This window comes from Pseudorca crassidens, chromosome 3 (genome assembly GCF_039906515.1).
Source record: "Pseudorca crassidens isolate mPseCra1 chromosome 3, mPseCra1.hap1, whole genome shotgun sequence".
NCBI classification, from domain to species: Eukaryota; Metazoa; Chordata; class Mammalia; order Artiodactyla; family Delphinidae; genus Pseudorca; species Pseudorca crassidens.
In genome coordinates this window covers 127,492,799-127,513,030 of record NC_090298.1, presented here as the reverse complement: position 1 = coordinate 127,513,030, position 20,232 = coordinate 127,492,799, and the positions used below count along the sequence as shown (strand labels likewise).

Genomic DNA, 20,232 nt, shown 5'->3' with positions numbered 1-20,232 from the left:
CTGACATCAGATAGCAGAGGTTCTAAAATTCAAGGTTATGCAAAATCACCTGGGGAGCATGTTTATAAAGTGACCTGCTCCTGGCTGTCACCTGCGGAGTTTTTTATTTAAAAAACTTGGGTGACGCCTGGAATTGGCCTTTTTAGCCAGCACCTCAAGCATTTCTGAAGCAGGTGGGCCAAGGGCTGCACTTTGAGAAATACTAGGGAGGCTGGCTCACCTAACACCAGAACCACTTGGAAAGAAGTTTGGTTTCTGTTTGTTTGTTTGAACATTTTAGTGAAACAGGACATACAGAAAGATCCATGTATCGTAAGTGTACAGCTCAACAAGTGTTCACAAATCAAATACACCAGTGTAACAAGCCTAGATCAAGGTAATCACCTAGATCAAGGACCAGAACACGATCAGCATCTCAGAAACCTCCCTTGGGCTCTCTTCCAGTTGCTACACCCACCATGGGGAGATTTTTAAAATACAGATACCCAAGTGCCACCAGAACTACAGAATCTTACTCACTAAGGGTAGAGCCTAGCATTCTGTATTCTAAAAGATTCTTCAGCTAATGCTGATACTCAGCCAGGTTTGGGGATTCTTGATCTAGATCATCTGCAATATCCCATCCAACAACGACCTACCCGAATGGAATTGCCAGCATCAGAGCGTTTTAGACGAACGGTATGACAGCATCTTAGCATCTTGTAATCCCAAGGGCCTCACTTTCTGGTTCTTTCTCCTCCTTTTGGCCTGTGTTCCCTCTCTTCAACAATCCTCTTCCCTAGGAATCTGGAGCCTGTACTGCTCATCCCTTCTCCTGACAACTGATAAGCTTATTCACACAGAGGTTTTAGGGATTTAATAACTGAACTCACTTCTGAGGAGGGTGGATTTAAAAAAAAAAAATCTGGGGTGGGCATGGCTTAATATAACACAGCATGTCCCGAAGGAGTTTCCACAGAATGCTATTTCCAAGGGCTATGGGTACGAAGTCCACACTAGAGGGTCCCATGTTCAAATAAGCTTGAAAAACTCAAGTTTAGGTGAAGTCTCAGACTCCTCACTGTGCAATTCTGCATTAGCAATTGCTACGGAGGATGGAGCATACGGAAGTTTTGGCCACACAATTTATCACTACCTTCTTCCTTTACCACAGAAGTCTCTCGACTTCTCAGCAGCATTTCGTGTGGGAAGCGCTTACCCAAATGATTACACTCCTGATGATGAAGAAGATGTCTTGAGGCAAAAGCCCTCGTGGTGTCCCTGAAGTCACACACATATGCAAAATCCTCTCCAACTCAACCTCCTTCTTCCCCAAGTGATGTCAGAAATCACATGGAAAATATGGAGGATAGAAGTTTTGACTTGTGCACACTTGACTGATGACCTTTCTGGCTTGATTCTTGCTTTCTTAATGGTTTGAGTTCATAGTTTCTGATCCAGGCCAGGACCCAAGGCGAGGGTCCCTGGGGCCAGAGGAAGGTGTGCAGGGTGATGGCCCCTGTCTAACTGTGTGACCCTGGACAAGTAACCCCACAGCCTCGGTAAATTTCATCTGTAAAATGGAAGCAAATGCTTGCCACCCAAGGGTTGAATGAGACAAAGTCAGTTCCAGGGCTCCGTGGGGACCACTTTGTGTGGAGGTGACAGTGCCTCTGGTTGCTTTCACAGGTACTGCCGCGAGGTTCAGCGGTCAGAGCTTCGGGCGGTACAGTCTCCCAGAGGCTCAGAATGGGCACATCCGTTTCCGCCTGAAAACACTCCAGTCACAGGCCATCCTCCTGTTCAGCAATAACACAGTGTGTCTCTCCCTGAAGGTAAGGCACTGCCAGCCTGAGAGATTTCCTGTGGGCGTGCCAGGCTGGGGAGGTGGGGCGGCATGGGGGGTGGCCAAGAAGGGTCACTTCTGCAAAGAAACCCCTGCACGGTTTTCAGGGATACTGGGTGTGACTCTTAGGTAGAACACGAGACTTGCCAGCCATGAGAGCCAAAGCCACCCCACCTGGCAATACATGGCCAAGGACAACAGAGGTCAGGCGTTCTGTGGGATGACAGAGAGCCTCTGAAGACAGAAAGAGAGATGGGTAAGGCCACCTAGACCTGGTTGATGCTTTTATCATTTTTTGCTGAGTAATAGACCAGTGTTTTCCAAGATGGGTGGAAGGCTGGGGTACATTAAGGTACGTGGAATCCACGTGGAGGAAAATGAATTTCCTTTCAAGGGTCTTTTAGTCCTTCTGATTCTGTCTTGTAGAAAGTCTCAGAGTACCTGCCTGATTTTAACATCTCTATCACAGGTGTCCATCTCCCATTTTGACAAAGAGAAAGCAGACTCTGACAGCTAGTTAGAATTTAATCCATTCAACAAACATTTGTGGAGCATCTACTGTGCAACAGGCACTCTTCCAGGTGCTTGGGTCTCATCAGTGAAAAAGACAAAAACCCCTCCTAGAGCTTTCATCCTATGGTGGGAGACTGACAATAAACCAGAAAATTATAGAGTTTGTCCAAATGTGAGAAGTGCTTTGGGTTAAAAGAGAAAAAAAAAGGTTAAGGGGGATCAGGAATGTGGGAAGTTGCAATTTTACTATTATTATTCTTTAAATAAAAGAGAGAATTCTATTGGCTCATGTAATGGAAGAGTCCAAGGGTTGACCTCAGGCTTGGGTAGATCCAGGTGTTCAAAGTATATCAACAGGATCCTTTTCCTTCCTGCTGTCAGATCTGCTTTTGTTCAGAAGACCACATATATCCCCCCAAGTAATGGCAAAGGTGGCCCCAGCAGCCCAGGCTTTCATTCTGCCACCAAGCCAGCCCAGCAGAAAGGGAGCATCTCTTTCCAACAGCGGTAAAATTCCCACCTCAGACCTTGATTGGCAGGTCTGAGTCATGTGACTATCCCCAAGGCTGCCAGGGAGAGGGGCCAGCCTTTCCAGAACAACATAGACTCAGTTGAGAAGGAGGCAGAGTGTCCCAAAAGGAAAAGAAGAATGAGGGGGCACAGTAAACACTATTGTCCACCCCTACCCTTGTGTACCTGTCCACCTGCAACGCGGAACCCTGCAGCAGCAACTTCACGGAGATCAGCTGCTCAGAGAGCAGGGCGGTGTGCAGGAGACGCAGGCTGCAGAATGTTTCTCTTCTACAGTCACAGTCCTTTTGTGCTTTTAAAGCTCTCAAATAAATCATAAGCCTGGAGGTCATGATTTTCATGGATAGTCTTCTTTATATTTTTCCTTTCCTGCTATATTATTCTAAATTCTGAAAATAGCTTTATGGGTTTTTTTTTAATAAAAATGACAGATACTTATTGTAATAAATTTAAATGCTATAGGGAAATATACTGAAGAGAGCCAGTTGTTCATGGCAGGCTCCTGTGACCAGCACATGTGCATGGCTGAGCTCCCATTTTCGAATCCCTGCTCAGGCACTCGGTCCTTTGGGCCAGAGCCTCCATCTCACTACATCTCGATTTACTCATCTATGAAAATGGGACTCATCCTTCTAGCGTGGTCATAAGAAAGTACTGAGCCCTTGTTGTGCCAGACACCTTATTGCCTGTGTTGTAGAATTTAGTCCTCGAAAGAGCCTTGTAAGTGGTGACTGTCATCATCCTCGTCCTATAGATGAAGAAACTGAGGCTTGGGGGGATTCAGTAATTTGCTTATGACCGCACAGGCAGTAAATGGTGGGGCCTGGGCTAGGCCAACCTGCTCCAGCACCCGAGCTCTTACCCATTGCTCTGTACTCCGTGCGAATTACATAATGATTCAAGGAAAGCTTTTGGCACAGTGCCTAAAACAAAGCAAGCACTCAAGTAATTGTGTTCATTTTTTAAATAGTAATGATACTGATGACACAGTGCAGTTTTATACAAAAGGATGACACATTTGGTACAGTCTGTCTTTTTTTTTTTGTAACATCTTTATTGGAGTTAAACTGTTTTACAATGGTGTGTTAGTTTCTGCTGTATGACAAAGTGAATAAGCTATACCTATACATACATCCCAATATCTCCTCCCTCTTCCGTCTGCCTCCCACCCTCCCTATCCCACCTCTCTAGGTGGACACAAAGCACAGAGCTGATCTCCCTGTGCTATGCAGCTGCTTCCTACTAGCTATCTATTTTACATTTGGTAGTGTATATATGTCCATGCCACTCTCTCACTTCATCCCAGCTTACCCTTCCCCCTCCCTTTGTCTTCAAGTCCATTCTCCACATCTGCATCTTTATTCCTGTCCTGCCCTTAGGTTCTCCAGAACCATTTATTTTTCTTTAGATTCCATATATATGTATTAGCATACGGTCTTTGTTTTTCTCTTTCTGACTTTCTTCACTCCGTATGACAGTCTCTAGGTCGATCCACCTCACTACAAATAACTCAATTTAGTTTCTTTTTATGGCTAATATTCCATTGTATATTTGTGCCACATCTTCTTTATCCATTCATCTGTCGATGGACACTTGGGTTGCTTCCATGTCCTGGCTATTGTAAACACAGCTGCAATGAACATTGCGGTACATGACTCTTTGAATTATGGTTTTCTCAGGGTATATGCCCAGTAGTGGGATTGCTGGATCGTATGGTAGTTCTATTTTTAGTTTTTTAAGGAACCTCTATACTGTTCTCCATAGTGGCTGTATCAATTTACATTCCCACCAACAGTGCAAGAGAGTTCCCTTTTCTCCACACCCTCTCCAGCAGTTATTGTTTGTAGATTTTTTGATGATAGCCAATCTGACTGGTGTGAGGTGATACCTCATTGTAGTTTTGATGTGCATTTCTCTAATGATTAGTGATGTTGAGCATCCTTTCATGTGTTTGTTGGCAATCTGTAAATCTTCTTTGGAGAAATGTCCATTTAGGTCTTCTGCCCATTTTTGGATTGGGTTTTTTGTTGTTTGATATTGAGCTGCATGAGCTGCCTGTATAGTAGTTTTCTGGTAGCATCTTTAGGATTCTCTATGTATAGTATCATGTCATCTGCAAACAGTGACAGTTTTACTTCTCCTCTGCCAGTTTGGATTCCTTTTATTTCTTTTTCATCTCTGATTGCTGTGGCTAAAACTTCCAAAACTATGTTGAATAATTGTGGGGAGAGTGGGCAACCTTGTCTTTTTCCTGATCTTAGTGGAAATGGTTTCAGTTTTTCACCACTGAGAACGACGTTGGCTGTGGGTTTGTCATATATGGCCTTTATTATGTTGAGGTAAGTTCCCTCTATGCCTACTTTCTGGAGGGTTTTTATCATAAATTGGTGTTGAATATTGTCAAAAGCTTTTTCTGCATCTATTGAGATGATCATATGATTTTTATCCTTCAATTTGTTAATATGGTTTATAACATTGATTGATTTGTGTATATTGAAAAATCCTTGCATTCCTGGGATAAACCCCACTTAACCGTGGTGTATGGTCCTCTTAATGTGCTGTTGGATTCTGTTTACTAGTTGTTGAGGATTTTTGCATATGTTCATCAGTGATATTGGCCTGTAGTTTTATTTTTTTGTGACGTCTTTGTCTGGTTTTGGTATCAGGGTGATGGTAGTCTCATAGAATGAGTTTGGAAGTGTTCCTTCCTCTGCTATATTTTGGAAGATTTGAGAAGGATAGGTGTTAGCTCTTCTCTAAATGTCTGATAGAATTTGCCTGTGAAGCCATCTAGTCCTGGGCTTTTGTTTGCTGGAAGATTTTTAATCATAGTTTCAATTTCAGTGCTTGTGATTGGTCTGTTCATATTTTCTATTTCTTCCTGGTTCAGTCTTGGAAGGTTGTGCTTTTCTAAGAATTTGTCTATTTCTTCCAGGTTGTCCATTTTATTGGCATATAGTTGCCTGTAGTAATCTCTCATGATCTTTTGTATTTCTGCAGTGTCAGTTTTTACTTCTCTTTTTTCACTTCTAATTCTGTTGATTTGAGTCTTCTCCCTTTTTTTCTTGATGAGTCTGGCTAATGGTTTATCAATTTTGTTTATCTTCTCAAAGAACCAGCTTTTAGTTTTATTGATCTTTGCTATCATTTCCTTCATTTCTTTTTCATTTATTTCTGATCTGATCTTTATGATTTCTTTCCTTCTGCTAACTTTGGGGGTTTTTTTGCTCTTCTTTCTCTAATTTCTTTAGGTGTAAGGTTAGGTTGTTTATTTGAGATGTTTCTTGTTTCTTGAGGTAGGATTTTATTGCTATATATTTCCCTCTTAGAACTGCTTTTGCTGCATCGCACAGGTTTTGGGTCACTGTGTTTTCATTGTCATTTGTTTCTAGGTATTTTTTGATTTCCTCTTTGATTTCATCGGTGATCTCTTGCTTATTTAATAGTGTATTGTTTAGCCTCCATGTGTTTATATTTTTTGCAGATTTTTTCCTGTAATTGATATCTAGTCTCATAGCGTTGTGGTCAGAAAAAATACTTGATACGATTTCAATTTTCTTAAATTTACCAAGGCTTGATTTGTGACCCAAGATATGATCTATCCTGGAGAATGTTCCATGAGCACTTGAGAAGAAAGTGTATTCTGCTGTTTTTGGATGGAATGTCCTATAAATATCAATTAAGTCCTTCTTGTTTAATGTATCATTTAAAGCTTGTATTTCCTTATTTATTTTCATTTTGGATAATCTGTCCATTGGTGAAAGTGGGGTGTTAAAGTCCCCTACTATGATTGTGTTACTGTTGATTTCCCCTTTTATGGCTGTTAGCATTTGCCTTATGTATTGAGGTGCTCCTATGTTGGGTACATAAATATTTACAATTGTTATATCTTTCTTGGATTGATCCCTTGATCATTATGTAGTGTCCTTCTTTGTCTCTTATAATAGTCTTTATTTTAAAGCCTATTTTGTCTGATATGAGAATTGCTACTCCAGCTTTCTTTTGATTTCCATTTGCATGGTGTATCTTTTTCCATCCCCTCACTTTCAGTCTGTATGTGTCCCTAGGTCTGAAGTGGGTCTCTTGTAGACAGCATATATATGGATCTTGGTTTTGTATGCATTCAGGTAGTCTATGTCTTTTGGTTGGAGCATTTAATCCATTCACATTTAAGGTAGTTATCGATATGTATGTTCCTATTCCCATTTTCTTAATTGTTTTGGGTTTATTATTGTAGATCTTTTCCTTCTCTTGGGTTTCCTTCCTAAAGAAGTTCCTTTATCATTTGTTGTAAAGCTGGTTTGGTGGTGCTGAATTCTCTTAACTTTTGCTTGTCTGTAAAGGTTTTAATTTCTCAAATCTGAATGAGATCCTTGCTGGGTAGAGTAATCTTGGTTGTAGGTTTTCCCTTTCATCACTTTAAATATGTCCTGCCACTCCCTTCTGGCTTGCAGAGTTTCTGATGAAAGATCAGCTGTTAACCTTCTGGGGATCCCCTTGTATGTTATTTGTTGTTTTTCCCTTGCTGCTTTTAATATCTTTTCTTTGTATTTAATTTTGGATAGTTTGATTAATATGTGTCTTGGTGTGTTTCTCCTTGGATTTATCCTGTATGAGACTCTCTGCACTTCCTCGACTTGATTGACTATTTCCTTTCCCATATGAGGGAAGTTTTCAACTATAATCTCTTCAAATATTTTCTCAGTCCCTTTTTTTTTTCTTCTTCTTCTGGGACCCCTATAATTCTAATGTTGGTGCATTTAATGTTGTCCCAGAGGTCTCTGAGACTGTCCTCAATTCTTTTCATTCTTTTTTCTTTATTCTGCTCTGTGGTAGTTATTTCCCCTATTTTATCTTCCAGGTCACTTATCCGTTCTTCTGCCTCAGTTATTCTGCTATTGATTCCTTCTAGAGAACTTTTAATTTCATGTATTGTCTTGTTCATCATTGTTTTTTCTCTTTAGCTCTTCTAGGTCCTTGTTAAACGTGTCTTGTATTTTCTCCATTCTATTTTCAAGATTTTGGATCATCTTTACTATCATTACTCTAAATTCTTTTTCTGGTAGACTGTGTATTTCCTCTTCATTTGTTTGGTCCAGTGGGTTTTTACCTTGCTTCTTCATCTGCTGTGTATTTCTCTGTCTTCTCATTTTGCTTAAATACTGTGTTTGGTGTCTCCTTTTCTCAGGCTGCAGGTTCATAGTTCCCGTTGTTTTTGGTATCTTCTCCCTGTGGTTAAGGTTGGTTCAGTGGGTTGTGTAGGCTTCCTGGTGGAGGGGACTGGCACCTGTGTTCTGGTGGATGAGACTGGATCTTGTCCTTCTGGTGGGTAGGACCACGTCCAGTGGTGTTTTTTTGGGTGTCTGTGACCTTATTATGATTTTTAGGCTGCCTCTCTGCTAATGGGTGGGGTTGTGTTCCTGTCTTGCTAGTTGTTTGACATAGGGCGTCCAGCACTGTAGATTGCTTGTCGTTGAGTGCAGCTGGGTCTTAGTGTTGAGATGGAGATGTATGGGAGAGCTTTTGCCGTTTGATATTATGTGGGGCTGGGAGGTCTCTGGTGGACCAATGTCCTGAACTCAGCTCTCCCATCTCAGAGGCTCAGGCCTGACACCCGGCCAGAGCACCAAGACTCTGTCAGCCATATGGCTCAGAAGAAAAGGGAGGAAAAAGAAAGAATCCAAAAAAAGAAAGAAGCCCAAAGAGCTTTTGTTAATGTGAGTTATATCTAGTGATGTTTACCCTGTTAGAAATTAAAACCATGAAACATTTAAAATAGCTGTTATTAATCCATTTAGAAATGAGTAATAAGCCCAATTCATGTTCACATAAATAACATAATTTTTGAAAAGCAGTATTTTAAAAATTACTGATAATGGCATTGTTTTACATCTTTGCAAATCTCTTTCATGTCTGGCTTAATAAAATATAGCTGGATTCTCCTAAATGCTTCTATATTCAAAAGAAAGAAAGAAAAAGTAATAAAATAAAGTTATTAAAATTAAAAAAAATATTAAAAATAAAAAACTTTAAAAGTAAAGAAAGAAAGAGAGCAACCAACCAAAAAACAAATCCACCAATGATAACAAGCCCTAAAAGCTATACTATAAAAAACAAAACAAACAAAAAAACCCAGACAGACAGAACCCTAGGACAAAGGCAAAAGCAAAGCTTTTGGGAAGTCTGAGGTCTTCGGCCAGTGTTCAGTAGGTGTTCTGTAGGAGTTGCTCCACATGTAGATGTAGTTTTAATGTATTTGTGGGGAGGAAGGTGGTCTCCACATCTTACTCTTCCACCATCTTGAAGGTGCCTGGTACATTCTGTACATTCTGCTTTTCTCCCTCAATGAAGATGAGCCTCTAACTGCTATGTTGTCTACCAAGCCAGAGTGGAGGAGATGATGCTTGCATTCTGCCCTTTTGTGGGAAGTAGCAATTTTAAATAAGGTGGTTAGGGAAGGCTTCATTGAGGTGATAATTGAACAATAATTTGAAGGGGGTGAGGTAGTTAGCCATGTAGACTTCTGGGGGAACAGCATTCTAGGTAGAGGGTATAGTCATTGGCAGGAGATTGCTTGGCATGTTTAAGGAACAGCTCAGATGTCAATATGGCTTGAGTGAAGTGAGCAAGGGGACAGTAGTAGCAGGAGTTGAGGTCAGAGATGTAATAGGATGGGGTCATATCTATAAAGGTCTCATAGGCTATTTAAGGACTTTGAGTTTTATTCTGAGCAAAGTGGGGGGCATTAGAAGGTTTTGAGCAGAGAATTAACATGATGTGACATATGCAAAAATGGTCCTTGTGGCTACTGTGTTGAGAATAGATTTTAGAGGAACAAAGATGGAAGTGGAAAGACCCAGCCAAAAGGCAGTAATTCTGGTGAGAGCTGATGGCAGTTTAGATCAGGGGAATGACAGTGGAACTGGGAAAAAGAGTTCAGATTCTGAAGAGATTTTGAAGGTAAGGTCAACAGGACTTCCTGATGAACTGAATAAGGGCTGCGAGAGAAAGCAAGGAGTAAGATGTTGACCTGAGCAACCTGAAGGAATGGAGTTGCTGCCAACAGACGCGGGCAAGGATACAGGTGGAGTAGGTTGGGGAAGGAGGATGACCAGAAGTTCCGTTTTGGACATATGAGCTTGAGATGACTGTTAGACCTACTAGTGGAGCTGGACAAACAAAATCTAGTGAGAAAGGTCTGGGTGGAGATGAAGATCTGGGATTCTTCCACATATACATAGTATTCAAAGCCATGAGACTGGGGAGATCACCAAAGAGTGTAGAGTGAAAAGAGAGTAGACTAAGGATTTATCCCTGAGATACTCCAACACTGAGAGGTTGGGGAAGAGGAGGATCCAATAAAGGAGAATGAAAAGATACAACCAATGATGTTGGAGAAAAACCAAGAGAGTATTGTATCTGGGAAGCCAAATGAGGGATGTGTATCAAGAAGGAAGCAGTGATCAGCTGCATAATATGCTGCTGAGAGGTCAAGTAAGATGGGAAGTGATATCAATCATTGAATTTGGCAACACAAAGGATGCTGAGTGCCCTGACACCAGTGGTTTCAGTGTCATGGTGGGTGGGGGTAGAATTTTGCTGCAAAGGGAAAGCAAAGAAAGAAAGTGCTATCTGGCAGGAAAAGTGCATTCAAGAAAACTTTGTTTTTTAAAGATTAGAACAATGACAGCACGTTTGTATGATGACTGGGATGATCCAGTAGAGAGTGAACAAAGATGTAGGAAGGAGAAAGGAAAGTCAGTGGCATCTTGTCCTTCAGGAGGTAAGGGGGGTGGGGTGGGATCTAGTGCATGAATGGAGAGATTGGCTTTGGACAACGTGGACAGATACGATGGTGAGAGTGCCTGGAAGTTTCCATCTGATTGCTGAGAGCGAGGATGGGGAGAGAGACATTAAGGGTCTGAGGAGAGAGAAGTTGTGAAAATAGTCATCTGAGAGAGTGAGGGAACTAAGCAAGATAGTACGATTGTTGGGTAGCATGAAGGGCTCATTTGAGACTCATGGTCATGAAATTAAAGGGAGACCAATAAGCAAAAGCTGTGTGTTTTTCTCCAGCCATGTTCAGCTCCATGATACTTATATATAGAGGGAGAGTTGGATTTCACCGGATTTGTGTATTAGCCAAGTGAGTTCTACCAAGTAAAAGAGGGACAGGAGTTTGGCTATGGAATTTAAGATTGGTAAGGAGAGGAATGAGGACATTACAGAGGGGAGAGACAGTGAAAAGATGGAGGGATCAACAGATCTGTGGTCCTAGGTAAGTGAAAGGAGTGATTTAATGACAATGTTTTGTATAAGTTGTACTTATATTTGTCATTGTCTTTTCTTAATGGCAGGTTATATTGGTTTTCTATTTACTGTAATAATACTGTTTTCTTTTTAAGGAAATAAAGGTATAGGTAGAATTCAACCAGAGCAAAAATCAGGAAGATGGTGTACAAATGTCCAACTTCTGGAAAACACTGGGTTAGATCTTCACATTTCACCCAGAGAAAGCGCTACCTAACCCAGAGTGACAGGAAAACTATTTGGCCACAAGTAGTCCCACTTCTCAAGGGTGAAGGGAACTAAAATGTTCTAACCCAGTGATTCTCAGACTTTTTGATTTTGGGACTTTTTATACTCTTAAAAATAATCAAGGATCATAGGGAAGTTTTGTTTATGTGGGTAACAGCTATTGGCATTTTCATTATTAGAAATTAAAACTGAGAAGTTTTAAAATAACAAGAAACCTATTACATGTTAACATAAATACCATATTTTTAAGAATAATTGTTCCATTTTCCATAATTAAAAAAAGAGTGGTATTGTTTTACATTTTTGCAAATTTCTCTTACATCTGGCTTAATAGAAGCTAGCTGGCTCGTACCTACTTCTGCCTTTATCTGTTGTGATAGCGCATGTCTAGAGATCACCACTGTATATTTGTAACAGAATCAGAGTAGAAGAGGCAAATAATGTCTTGGATTACTATGAAAATAGTTTCACCTTGTAGATGCCCTGAAATCGTCTTAGAGACCCACTTCAAGAACTGTTGAACTGTTGAGTAAGGGAGTGGGGGTGAGAGGGAGGTTTTTGGTATCCCTGAAGGCTGAGGAGTATAGAATATTGGAGAGGGCTGTGAAGAAGAATCCAAAAGACAGGGTCTTGATCAGCAAGGCATCTCTGGGCCTCAGTTTCCTCATCTCTGAAATGGAGATATCATCCCCGCCCAGGCCATCCCATGGAGAGCGGCGAGGGCCAAATGAGACCACAGAAGAGCACTTTGAGGGTTTCTATACTCTACAAATACAATGTCTAAAACAGCCTTGAAAATCACCAAACACTACCCCTCCTATCTGTGAAAATAAACTAACATTCTTTGCACTGGCAGCTTCTGAGCAGGCATTTTTTAAGTACTTCTTGGCTTTGCTGATGGCCATTTGGATTTTCTTTACAGCTGGTCGATGGAGTGCTCCAGCTGGAATACCATTGCCCAGGTGGCTTCTACAGAAACCTTTCTTCCCAGTCTCGTGTGAATGACCAAGAGTGGCACTCTGTTCTGGTGGAGGAGACAGATACTTCCGTTCACCTGTCGGTTGACAGTGCAGCCAACGCCTCCCTTGCGCTCCCAGAGAACTGCTGGAGTCTGAGGCCTGAAAGGGACCTCTTTCTGGGTGGCCTCGTCCTCTTGCATTCTTTCCCAAATGTCTCCCAGGGCTTCGAAGGCTGCCTGGATGCTGTCATGATCAACGGAGAGGCGCTGGAGCTGCTGGCCCATGGCAAGAAGGTGGCTGGCATGCTGGAGAGGCGGGCCCTCACCCAGTGTTGCCTCCACAGTGACCAGTGCAGCCAGAACCCGTGTCTCAACGGTGGAAAGTGCTCACAGACCCACGGGGCAGGTAAGGCTAGGGCTGACCCTGAGGCTTATCCCAGGAGGCTCTGCAGAGGACCCTGCCAGGTTGAACTAGCAATCGTGTATCACCATAGAGTTTACCAAGCCGATTCCTCCACCACAGTCCTATGTGGGAGGGAGCGGGGGTGGGGGGCGGAGAAGAGAGCCATTAAAGCTCCATTTTACTGCTCAGGAAACCACTGGGCTACGTAAGGGATACCCAGAGAGGTAAAGGAACGCACCCAAGGTCACAGGGCTGCTAAGCGAGAGGCGTGCTCAGGGTGTAGATCTCAGGGGAAATAGCCGCCTCTTCCCCTTACTGTCTGGTGAGTAACGAGTAGGGATCTGCTAGGTTTACACCAGGGGAGGCCAGTAGTCTTCTTTCACCCTCAACAAGAACTATCTTTCTTTCTCCTTTTTTTTTGGATGGGGGAAGGGTACGAATGGGGACCTCTGATGTAGAAGGCTGTAGTCATCACACATCTCAGTGTCATCATTGGTGCGTGCTAAGTTTCTCTCTCCCTCTCTTTTTTTTAAAATTTATTTTTGGCTGCGTTGGGTCTTCGTTGCTGTGTGCGGGCTTTCTCTAGTTGTGACAAACGGGGGCTACTCCTCGTTGCAGTGCGCGGGCTTCTCATTGCGGTGGCTTCTCCTGTTGCGGAGCAGAGGGTCTAGGCGTGCAGGTCTCAGTAGTTGTGGCTCATGGGCTCTAGAACGCAGGCTCCAGTAATTGTGGCGAATGGGTTTAGTTGCTCCGCGGCATGCGGGATCCTCTGGGACCAGGATTCTAACCCATGTCCTCTGCATTGGCAGGCGGACTCTTAACCACTGCGCCACCAGGGAAGCCCAGTTTCTCTTTCTTATTGCCCTTTATACTCCACTGCCTTCTCCCTTCCTCAAACCCATAGGCAAACATTTAAAGTTTTAAAATGAGTTCTTTCAAAATGTAAGAACTGTTTTTCACATGCTTGAATTTCTAACTTATATAACTGGTATATCATGTTTTACAGTTTTCCATCCACGCTGCCACGAGTAATTCTTATTCATTGCTTTTAATTGAGGCTCAATACTCCAAGGCGTGCACGCGCTCACCTTTCCCCTCTGGACTCTCCCAGCAATGGACATCCCACCTCCATCAACAATGCTGCACTGAACATCCTCCCACATCATGTTACAAACCTATGTGAGAACTTTTCACACATACACACATACATACGCACCACCCAGAGACGGAATTCACATACTCAGAGTATGCAAATAGTTACTTTGACTAAATCGGGTCAGACTGCTGTCCAGCATGGCCGCAGCAGTCTGTACTTCCACCAGCAAGTGCGTGAGATTCCTAGGCCCCTACATCTCTGTCAACACTTGGCATTCTCCCATTTTCTAATCTTTGCCTGACAAATAATACTGTCATTTCTACCTAAGATACCCAAGGAGTCCATCACTTCTGCATCCCCACCGCCATTGGTCTGACCCCAGTCCCCATCACCTCTCTTCTTTTCTTCTGCACCAGCCACCTCCCTGCTCTCCTGCTTCTCTCCCTCCACTAGCATCTTCCAGCAGGGCACCAGAGAGATCTTTAAACAATGTAGATATGAGCACATCGCTTTCCTGCTTAGAATCTTGCAGTGGCTTCCCCTTGCCGTTCAGATGCCGTTCAGATGGAGTCCCAATTCCTAATTCCTGCCTGTGGGTCCTATGCCCTGGCCCCTCCCACCTGCTGGTCCACCCTGGTGACATGCCACACCCTCTCCTCCAAACCTTTGCACACGTTCTCCTCTGCCTGAAACATCTTCCTCTTTGCCCCTTTATCTTTTTGCCTGGCTAATTTTTACTCAACCTTCAGGTCTCAACTAAAATATCACCTCCTCCAGGAAACCTCCCCTGGTGCCTAGTTTAGGCTAACTCCTTTCCACAATGCTTCCCTTCAATAAAACTAATTTTTATGATAATTACTAATATACTGATATTATCTATAACTATCTCAGTTTGAACCCCCAAATTGCCATTTGCTTGCTGTGTGACCCTGAGCAAATGGCATGCATTCCCCGAGCCTCATTCCCTGACCTGCCATCAACTTGTACCTGTCCCTGATGAGGACAATAACAGTAACCAATCTCAGGGCTGTCGGGAGGATCAAACGAGCTAATACATGAAGATTCTTAGAACAACGATTACAATAAATAGTGTTGTCTAGGATGACGATACTCATTATTATCCTTTAGATGCCTATTCTCTGTAGTCTGTAAGTTGTTTGAGGGCAGGGATCCAACCATCTTGTCCAGCAGGGCACCAGTGCCTACCACAGTGCATGTGGCAAAGAGAGGCACTCAATAACTAAGTGTGAACACTGGGATCTGCGAACACACGAGAACCTGTCCCCTGGGGCCACTGGACCAGAGTGCTCTCTCATGGCCCTGCCCTTCTCCCCAGGCTATGTCTGCACGTGCCCCTCACAGTTCTCCGGGAGGCACTGTGAACAAAGGAAGGAGAACTGCACTTCGATGCCCTGCCTGGAAGGTGGAACTTGCATCTCTTCCCCCAAAGGAGCCCCCTGTATCTGCCCTCACCCCTACATGGGAGACAGGTAAGCACAGGAGAGGTCCCCTGCCACTGGTTCCTCTCCCTGAGTGTGGCACCACTGGGGGATGACCTCTGCACTCTGACCCCTAGAGAGGCCAATGGGCAGCCAGGGGCTGAGTGCTCTGGTTACCTGGCTTCTTGGCCTTTTCCACGTGTCAAGCCTTCTCTCTCCCACCACCTGCATCAGAACACTCTGGGAGGGGTGGTGCTCGTTAAAAAGACAGATTTCCCAAGCCCTATTCTGAACCTACTGAATTGGACTCACTAAGCTGGGACCAAGGAATCTGCACTTTCTACCAGATTTTCAGGCAGTTCTGATCTTTGCTGAAGTCTGAAAGTAGCAAAAGTTCTTATTCTCTTGCTCTGGACCGTGACTTTCCAGAAAGCGGCCTGGGGGTAAATTACTTTTTTTTTTTTTTTGGTGGGAAATTGGAGAGGCAGGCTTGAGTGCAGGGGTTTTGATCCCATACATCTTTTAAGAGGGGACGTGGCAAGGGCAGTATAGTGACTCAGTCCCCTGACTACTTCTCTGTGTCCGCAGGTGTGAAATGGAATCAAGGGGCTGCTCAGAAGGACACTGTCTTGTCACCCCTGAGATCAAAAGGGGGGACTGGGGACAGCAGGAGATTCTGATCATCATAGTGGTCCTACTGGTCATTGTCATAATCTCTACTGGGCTTCTCTTCTACTGCCGCCGTTGCAAGTCCCACAAGCCCGTGGCCATGGAGGACCCAGACCTCCTGGCCAGGAGTGTTGGTGTTGACACCCAAGCCACACCTGCCATTGAGCTCAACCCCCTGAGCACAAGCGCCTGCAACAACCTGAACCAAGTGGAGCCCAGCAAGACCTCAGGTCCAAATGAACTCGTCACTTTTGGACCCAGCTCTAAGCAACGGCCAGTGGTCTGCAGCGTGCCTCCCAGACTCCCGCCGGTGGTGGTCTCTTCCCACTCTGAAAATGAGGCCATCATTAAGAGGACCTGGTCAGGCGAGGAGATGGGTCAGTACAGCCCACAGGCCTTTAGCTTCTGGGATTGATGGAACAGGGTAATAGACTGAAACACTCCATTATCTGAGCCACCATCCAGTCCATGAAGGGACGTGGTCAAGGTCACGGTGCACTAGTGGGCTGCACCAGGTCCCGGGTCTCTGGACTCAGAGTCTGTGCCTCATTCCGCGGTACCATGATCTACTCCTCTAAATTCCAAGACATTCCACAGGATTGATGTCCATGGCAGAAACCTGTAGACCCTGGATGGGGTGGGTAGGATCCCTGAAGTGAAAAGGGGGCTTCTGTATATTTATGCTTTTCTGGAAAGGGAAAGAGAGGCAGTTGTCCAAGCTTCTGGCTGCCCAGTCTAGAGGTACAGTAGCCTTGGGCCAGACCTGGCTGACCCAGAGGAGGGACCTTCACCCCCTCTCATCTTTGGCTCAAAAGGAGGTGAATTTGTAAAGCACTTTATATTTTCTGGCTTATTCAGTAATAGTTAAAACAAGTATTTGCTCTTTCTGCAAATTGGGTCCCATAACTGGGACCCATAAAGCCGCAGTGACTTATTCTAACTTACCCAACTATTCAGTAGCAGGGACAGAGGTAGGACCAAGGAGGCCTGGTCTCCAACCTTCGAAGTCACATCTCATTTAATCACCCTCTGTGACAGATGCCATCACACCTCCTAGTCCAAAATATGTGTTTGTTTCCTTCAATTAAGGAGACAAAACTCACCAGTAGGACTTGGGATAGAGCTGCTGTCTCCAGGAATGGGGGTGGGATGCATGGAGCCATTCAGATTCTTCCCTTATCCACTGACCCTTGGATCAGTGGCACAAATTTACAAGATGGGCTGGCTTTGAGTTAAACCTCTGGCTTTGAACTTGACCCCATTGGATTCTAGATATTAATCTAAGCCGCCAGAGACAACACACAGACGGGCCACACACCCACCGACTCCTCGGCCCATCTGTACCACATGCTAAGTCATGTAGAGCAGCTCTAAGGCCAGTCGGAGCTTTCACCAGGGAAACTCAGAGCTCACCCTGTCTTGCTGTTCCCTTTCAGTGTACCCAGGTGGAGCCACAGTCTGGCCCCCAACTTACTCCAGGAAGGAACGCTGGGAATACCCCCGCTCCGAAGGGACCCCTGGCCCTCTGCTGCCATCGCCTCGCTGCCACCGGAACCCAGCTGTGATGCCGGACCCCACTGCCCTCTACGGGGGCTTCCCCTTCCCACTGGAGATGGAAAACAAGCGAGCACCCCTTCCACCCCGTTACAGCAACCAGAACCTGGAAGATCTGATCCCCCGACGGCCCCCCAGTCCCCGGGAGCACCTGCTGGCCCCCTGTCTCAACGAGTACACAGCTATCAGCTACTACCACTCGCAGTTCCAGCAGGGAGGGGGAGGGCCAGGGCCCTGCCTGGCAGAAGGGGGCTACAAGGGGGTGAGCATGCGCCTCAGCCGGGCCGGGCCCTCTTACGCCGACTGCGAGGTAGGGGGCGGTCGTCCCACGGGCCGGGGCCAGCCCCAGGCCCCCCCCAACTATGAGGGCTCTGACATGGTGGAGAGTGATTATGGGAGCTGTGAGGAGGTCATGTTCTAGCTGCCCTCAGACGGAGGCAAGGGGGAGGCCGAGGACTTGGCGCCTTCCCCTGTCTGGCGGGGAGCGAGTTGAGCATGGCTGGGAAACTGGGAGGGAAGCCCCCATACCCAGTCCGGGTTGCCACATCTTGAAATGTGCTCTTCCAGACCCCCAGCTAGTCCCTGAGGATGGAGGGAAGCTGAGGGTAGAGCTCCAGAAACAGCACTAGGGCCCCCGGCAGAAAGGGTGTGCACAGAGCCGTTACCCTGGACACCCAGGAAAATCTGACTCCTGGGATGGGTAAAAGGCAGTGTGCGTCTCCCTGACAATTCCTAGGGAGTCAGGGCCTGAACGGGCCTGTCGGGCACATTCTTAGACCTGCCCGTTGCTGCACACTCTGCAGGCCGAGGTGGGATCATGCCTCACAGGCAAGCACCACAGCTGCTGAGAGACAAGGTCCAAGGTCACCGACCCTGCAGGGCAACAGGGTGTCCTCCTAGGGGCTGAGAGGTGAGCAGCAGGGGAGCAGCTACCACATGTCACTTGTACGCCCTGCCTGCCTCGCTGCAGAGTCTGCTCCATGTCAGGCACCGAGCCAGGCATCAGGCATAAGACAGTGAACTATGGCAACAAGGGTTCCCAAGGAGCATCACTTGGCCTCAGGTTCCTGGAGGTCCCACTCCTCTAATCTAATTCCAAGCACCTTGAGCCTCCTCTTTAAGTCTGACTTAAAGCCTGACTTTCTACTAGCCAGGGCCTGCCAGGATCTGTGCAGCCCCTGAACCGTCTTTGTTAAAGAATTCAGACCTCATGGAACTCTGGGTTCGTCAGCCCAAGTTTCGCAAGCACTTTGGGCCAAAGGCAAGAAGGACATCATTCTTCATTTTTAAAAAAATTCTTAGGCACTTTTCAACCTTGCTGTCTGGATGAGTTGCCCCAAAGGGATTTTTCTTCCATAGACACAAGGAAGTCGGAACTCCTATGCAGGGAAGGGTGGAAGCAGGGAGCCGGACATCAGGAGTATCCTTTCCTGCCCCTCTGTTTCAGAGGCCTGCCAATCCAAGTGTTACCTGCAGCGACTCAACCCTATGCATGGAGGGTCATTGTGGGCATGTGTCTGCACATGTGGGTGCTTATGTACAGTACGTATGTACACATGTGCAGAACATATGTAGCCCGGAGTGGTAGGGACCAGAGACTTCTGGTGGCCTTGCCACTCCCTCACCTGCCAACCCCTGTCTCTGGTCCACTGCCTTTTCATGTGTCTTGCTTCTGGAGACAAAAGTCTAAAGGAAGAGCAATAGCCACTCTTACCCATAGGGCTGCTGCCTCCAGCACGAGGGAGCTGTGTGGGTGACAGGGTGTTTGTGTGCATGGTTCATGGCTGTGCGGGCGACTGTGAGCGTGAGTGACGGGATGCCTGGTTTTACTGGACATTTGTGGTTGTTGTTTTTTTTTTTAACAATAAAATATCTTTTTTACTGTTATTTTCCGTGTCACTTAGGCTGTTTGGTCAGGGGAAGGTCACAAGGGTCTACAGGCCCTTCCAAGCTGAGGTTCGTGGAATTTGGGGGCTGGAAGGGGCCCCAGAGGTCATTAAGCATCATGATTCTCAAACCTTGCAAAATGGCTAAAATACATATCTCTGAGGCCCACACATATAAAATCGGAACCTCTGGGAGAAGGGCCCAGGACACTATTTGGAAAAAAGTCCTCTAGTTCTGATACAACTGTGCATAGTTAGTGGACAAGTCTGCTAAGCAGAGGTGAATGAAAGGCCCTGGACAAGACTTCAGGACTGCTGACCGCCCCCCACCCCGGCCAGCACCCTTGGCCACACATCACACTGGTCAGGGAGAGGGGACAATATCGCAGGTTTGGAAGGCCAGCCTCCTGATGCCCAGAGTTAGCCTTTGGCGCTGCTCCACAGCTCGCCCCGAAGCCCAGCTGGACGTGAATGTCACCAGGCAACCTGGTCCGTGCGGGCCTTGAGGGTACAACACCAAGACTGGACAGTCCAGTCCCTGCCGACAGGCTCCCAGTGCAGGTGGGCAGAGAAGGCACGTCCATGGGAGGCACCACAGCAGACCGTGGCTCTGGGGTCCAATGGGCTCGGTTCCAAACTGCTGTGCCATACACTAACGTGGCCTCAGGCAGGTATGACCGGGCCTCTCACTGTTCAGTAAAATGAAGAGTAAATAACATCCCTATTCTCAGGGATAAGTTCAAAGAGCTTATAGCAGCATAAACAATAACTGGTGACCATCATGCTAGGGAACAATACTGGGTAGTATACAAATAGGATT

The 20,232-nt window shown here is 45.6% G+C and overlaps 2 protein-coding genes across 3 annotated transcripts in view; one reads left to right on the top strand and one right to left on the bottom strand.

The window, feature by feature from the left end:
* Positions 1-19,413, top strand: part of FAT2 (FAT atypical cadherin 2) — an 86,016-nt gene extending 66,603 nt beyond the window's left edge. The window contains exons 20-24 of the mRNA XM_067732324.1: positions 1,669-1,814; positions 12,330-12,771; positions 15,201-15,354; positions 15,892-16,349; positions 17,409-19,413. Coding sequence (XP_067588425.1) covers positions 1,669-1,814; positions 12,330-12,771; positions 15,201-15,354; positions 15,892-16,349; positions 17,409-17,947 — 1,739 coding nt within the window. The 3' untranslated portion in view covers positions 17,948-19,413. The remainder of the gene's footprint in view (positions 1-1,668; positions 1,815-12,329; positions 12,772-15,200; positions 15,355-15,891; positions 16,350-17,408) is intronic.
* The window catches only part of SLC36A1 (solute carrier family 36 member 1), a 166,850-nt gene that overhangs the window by 81,502 nt on the left and 65,116 nt on the right, over positions 1-20,232 (bottom strand). The window lies entirely within an intron of this gene.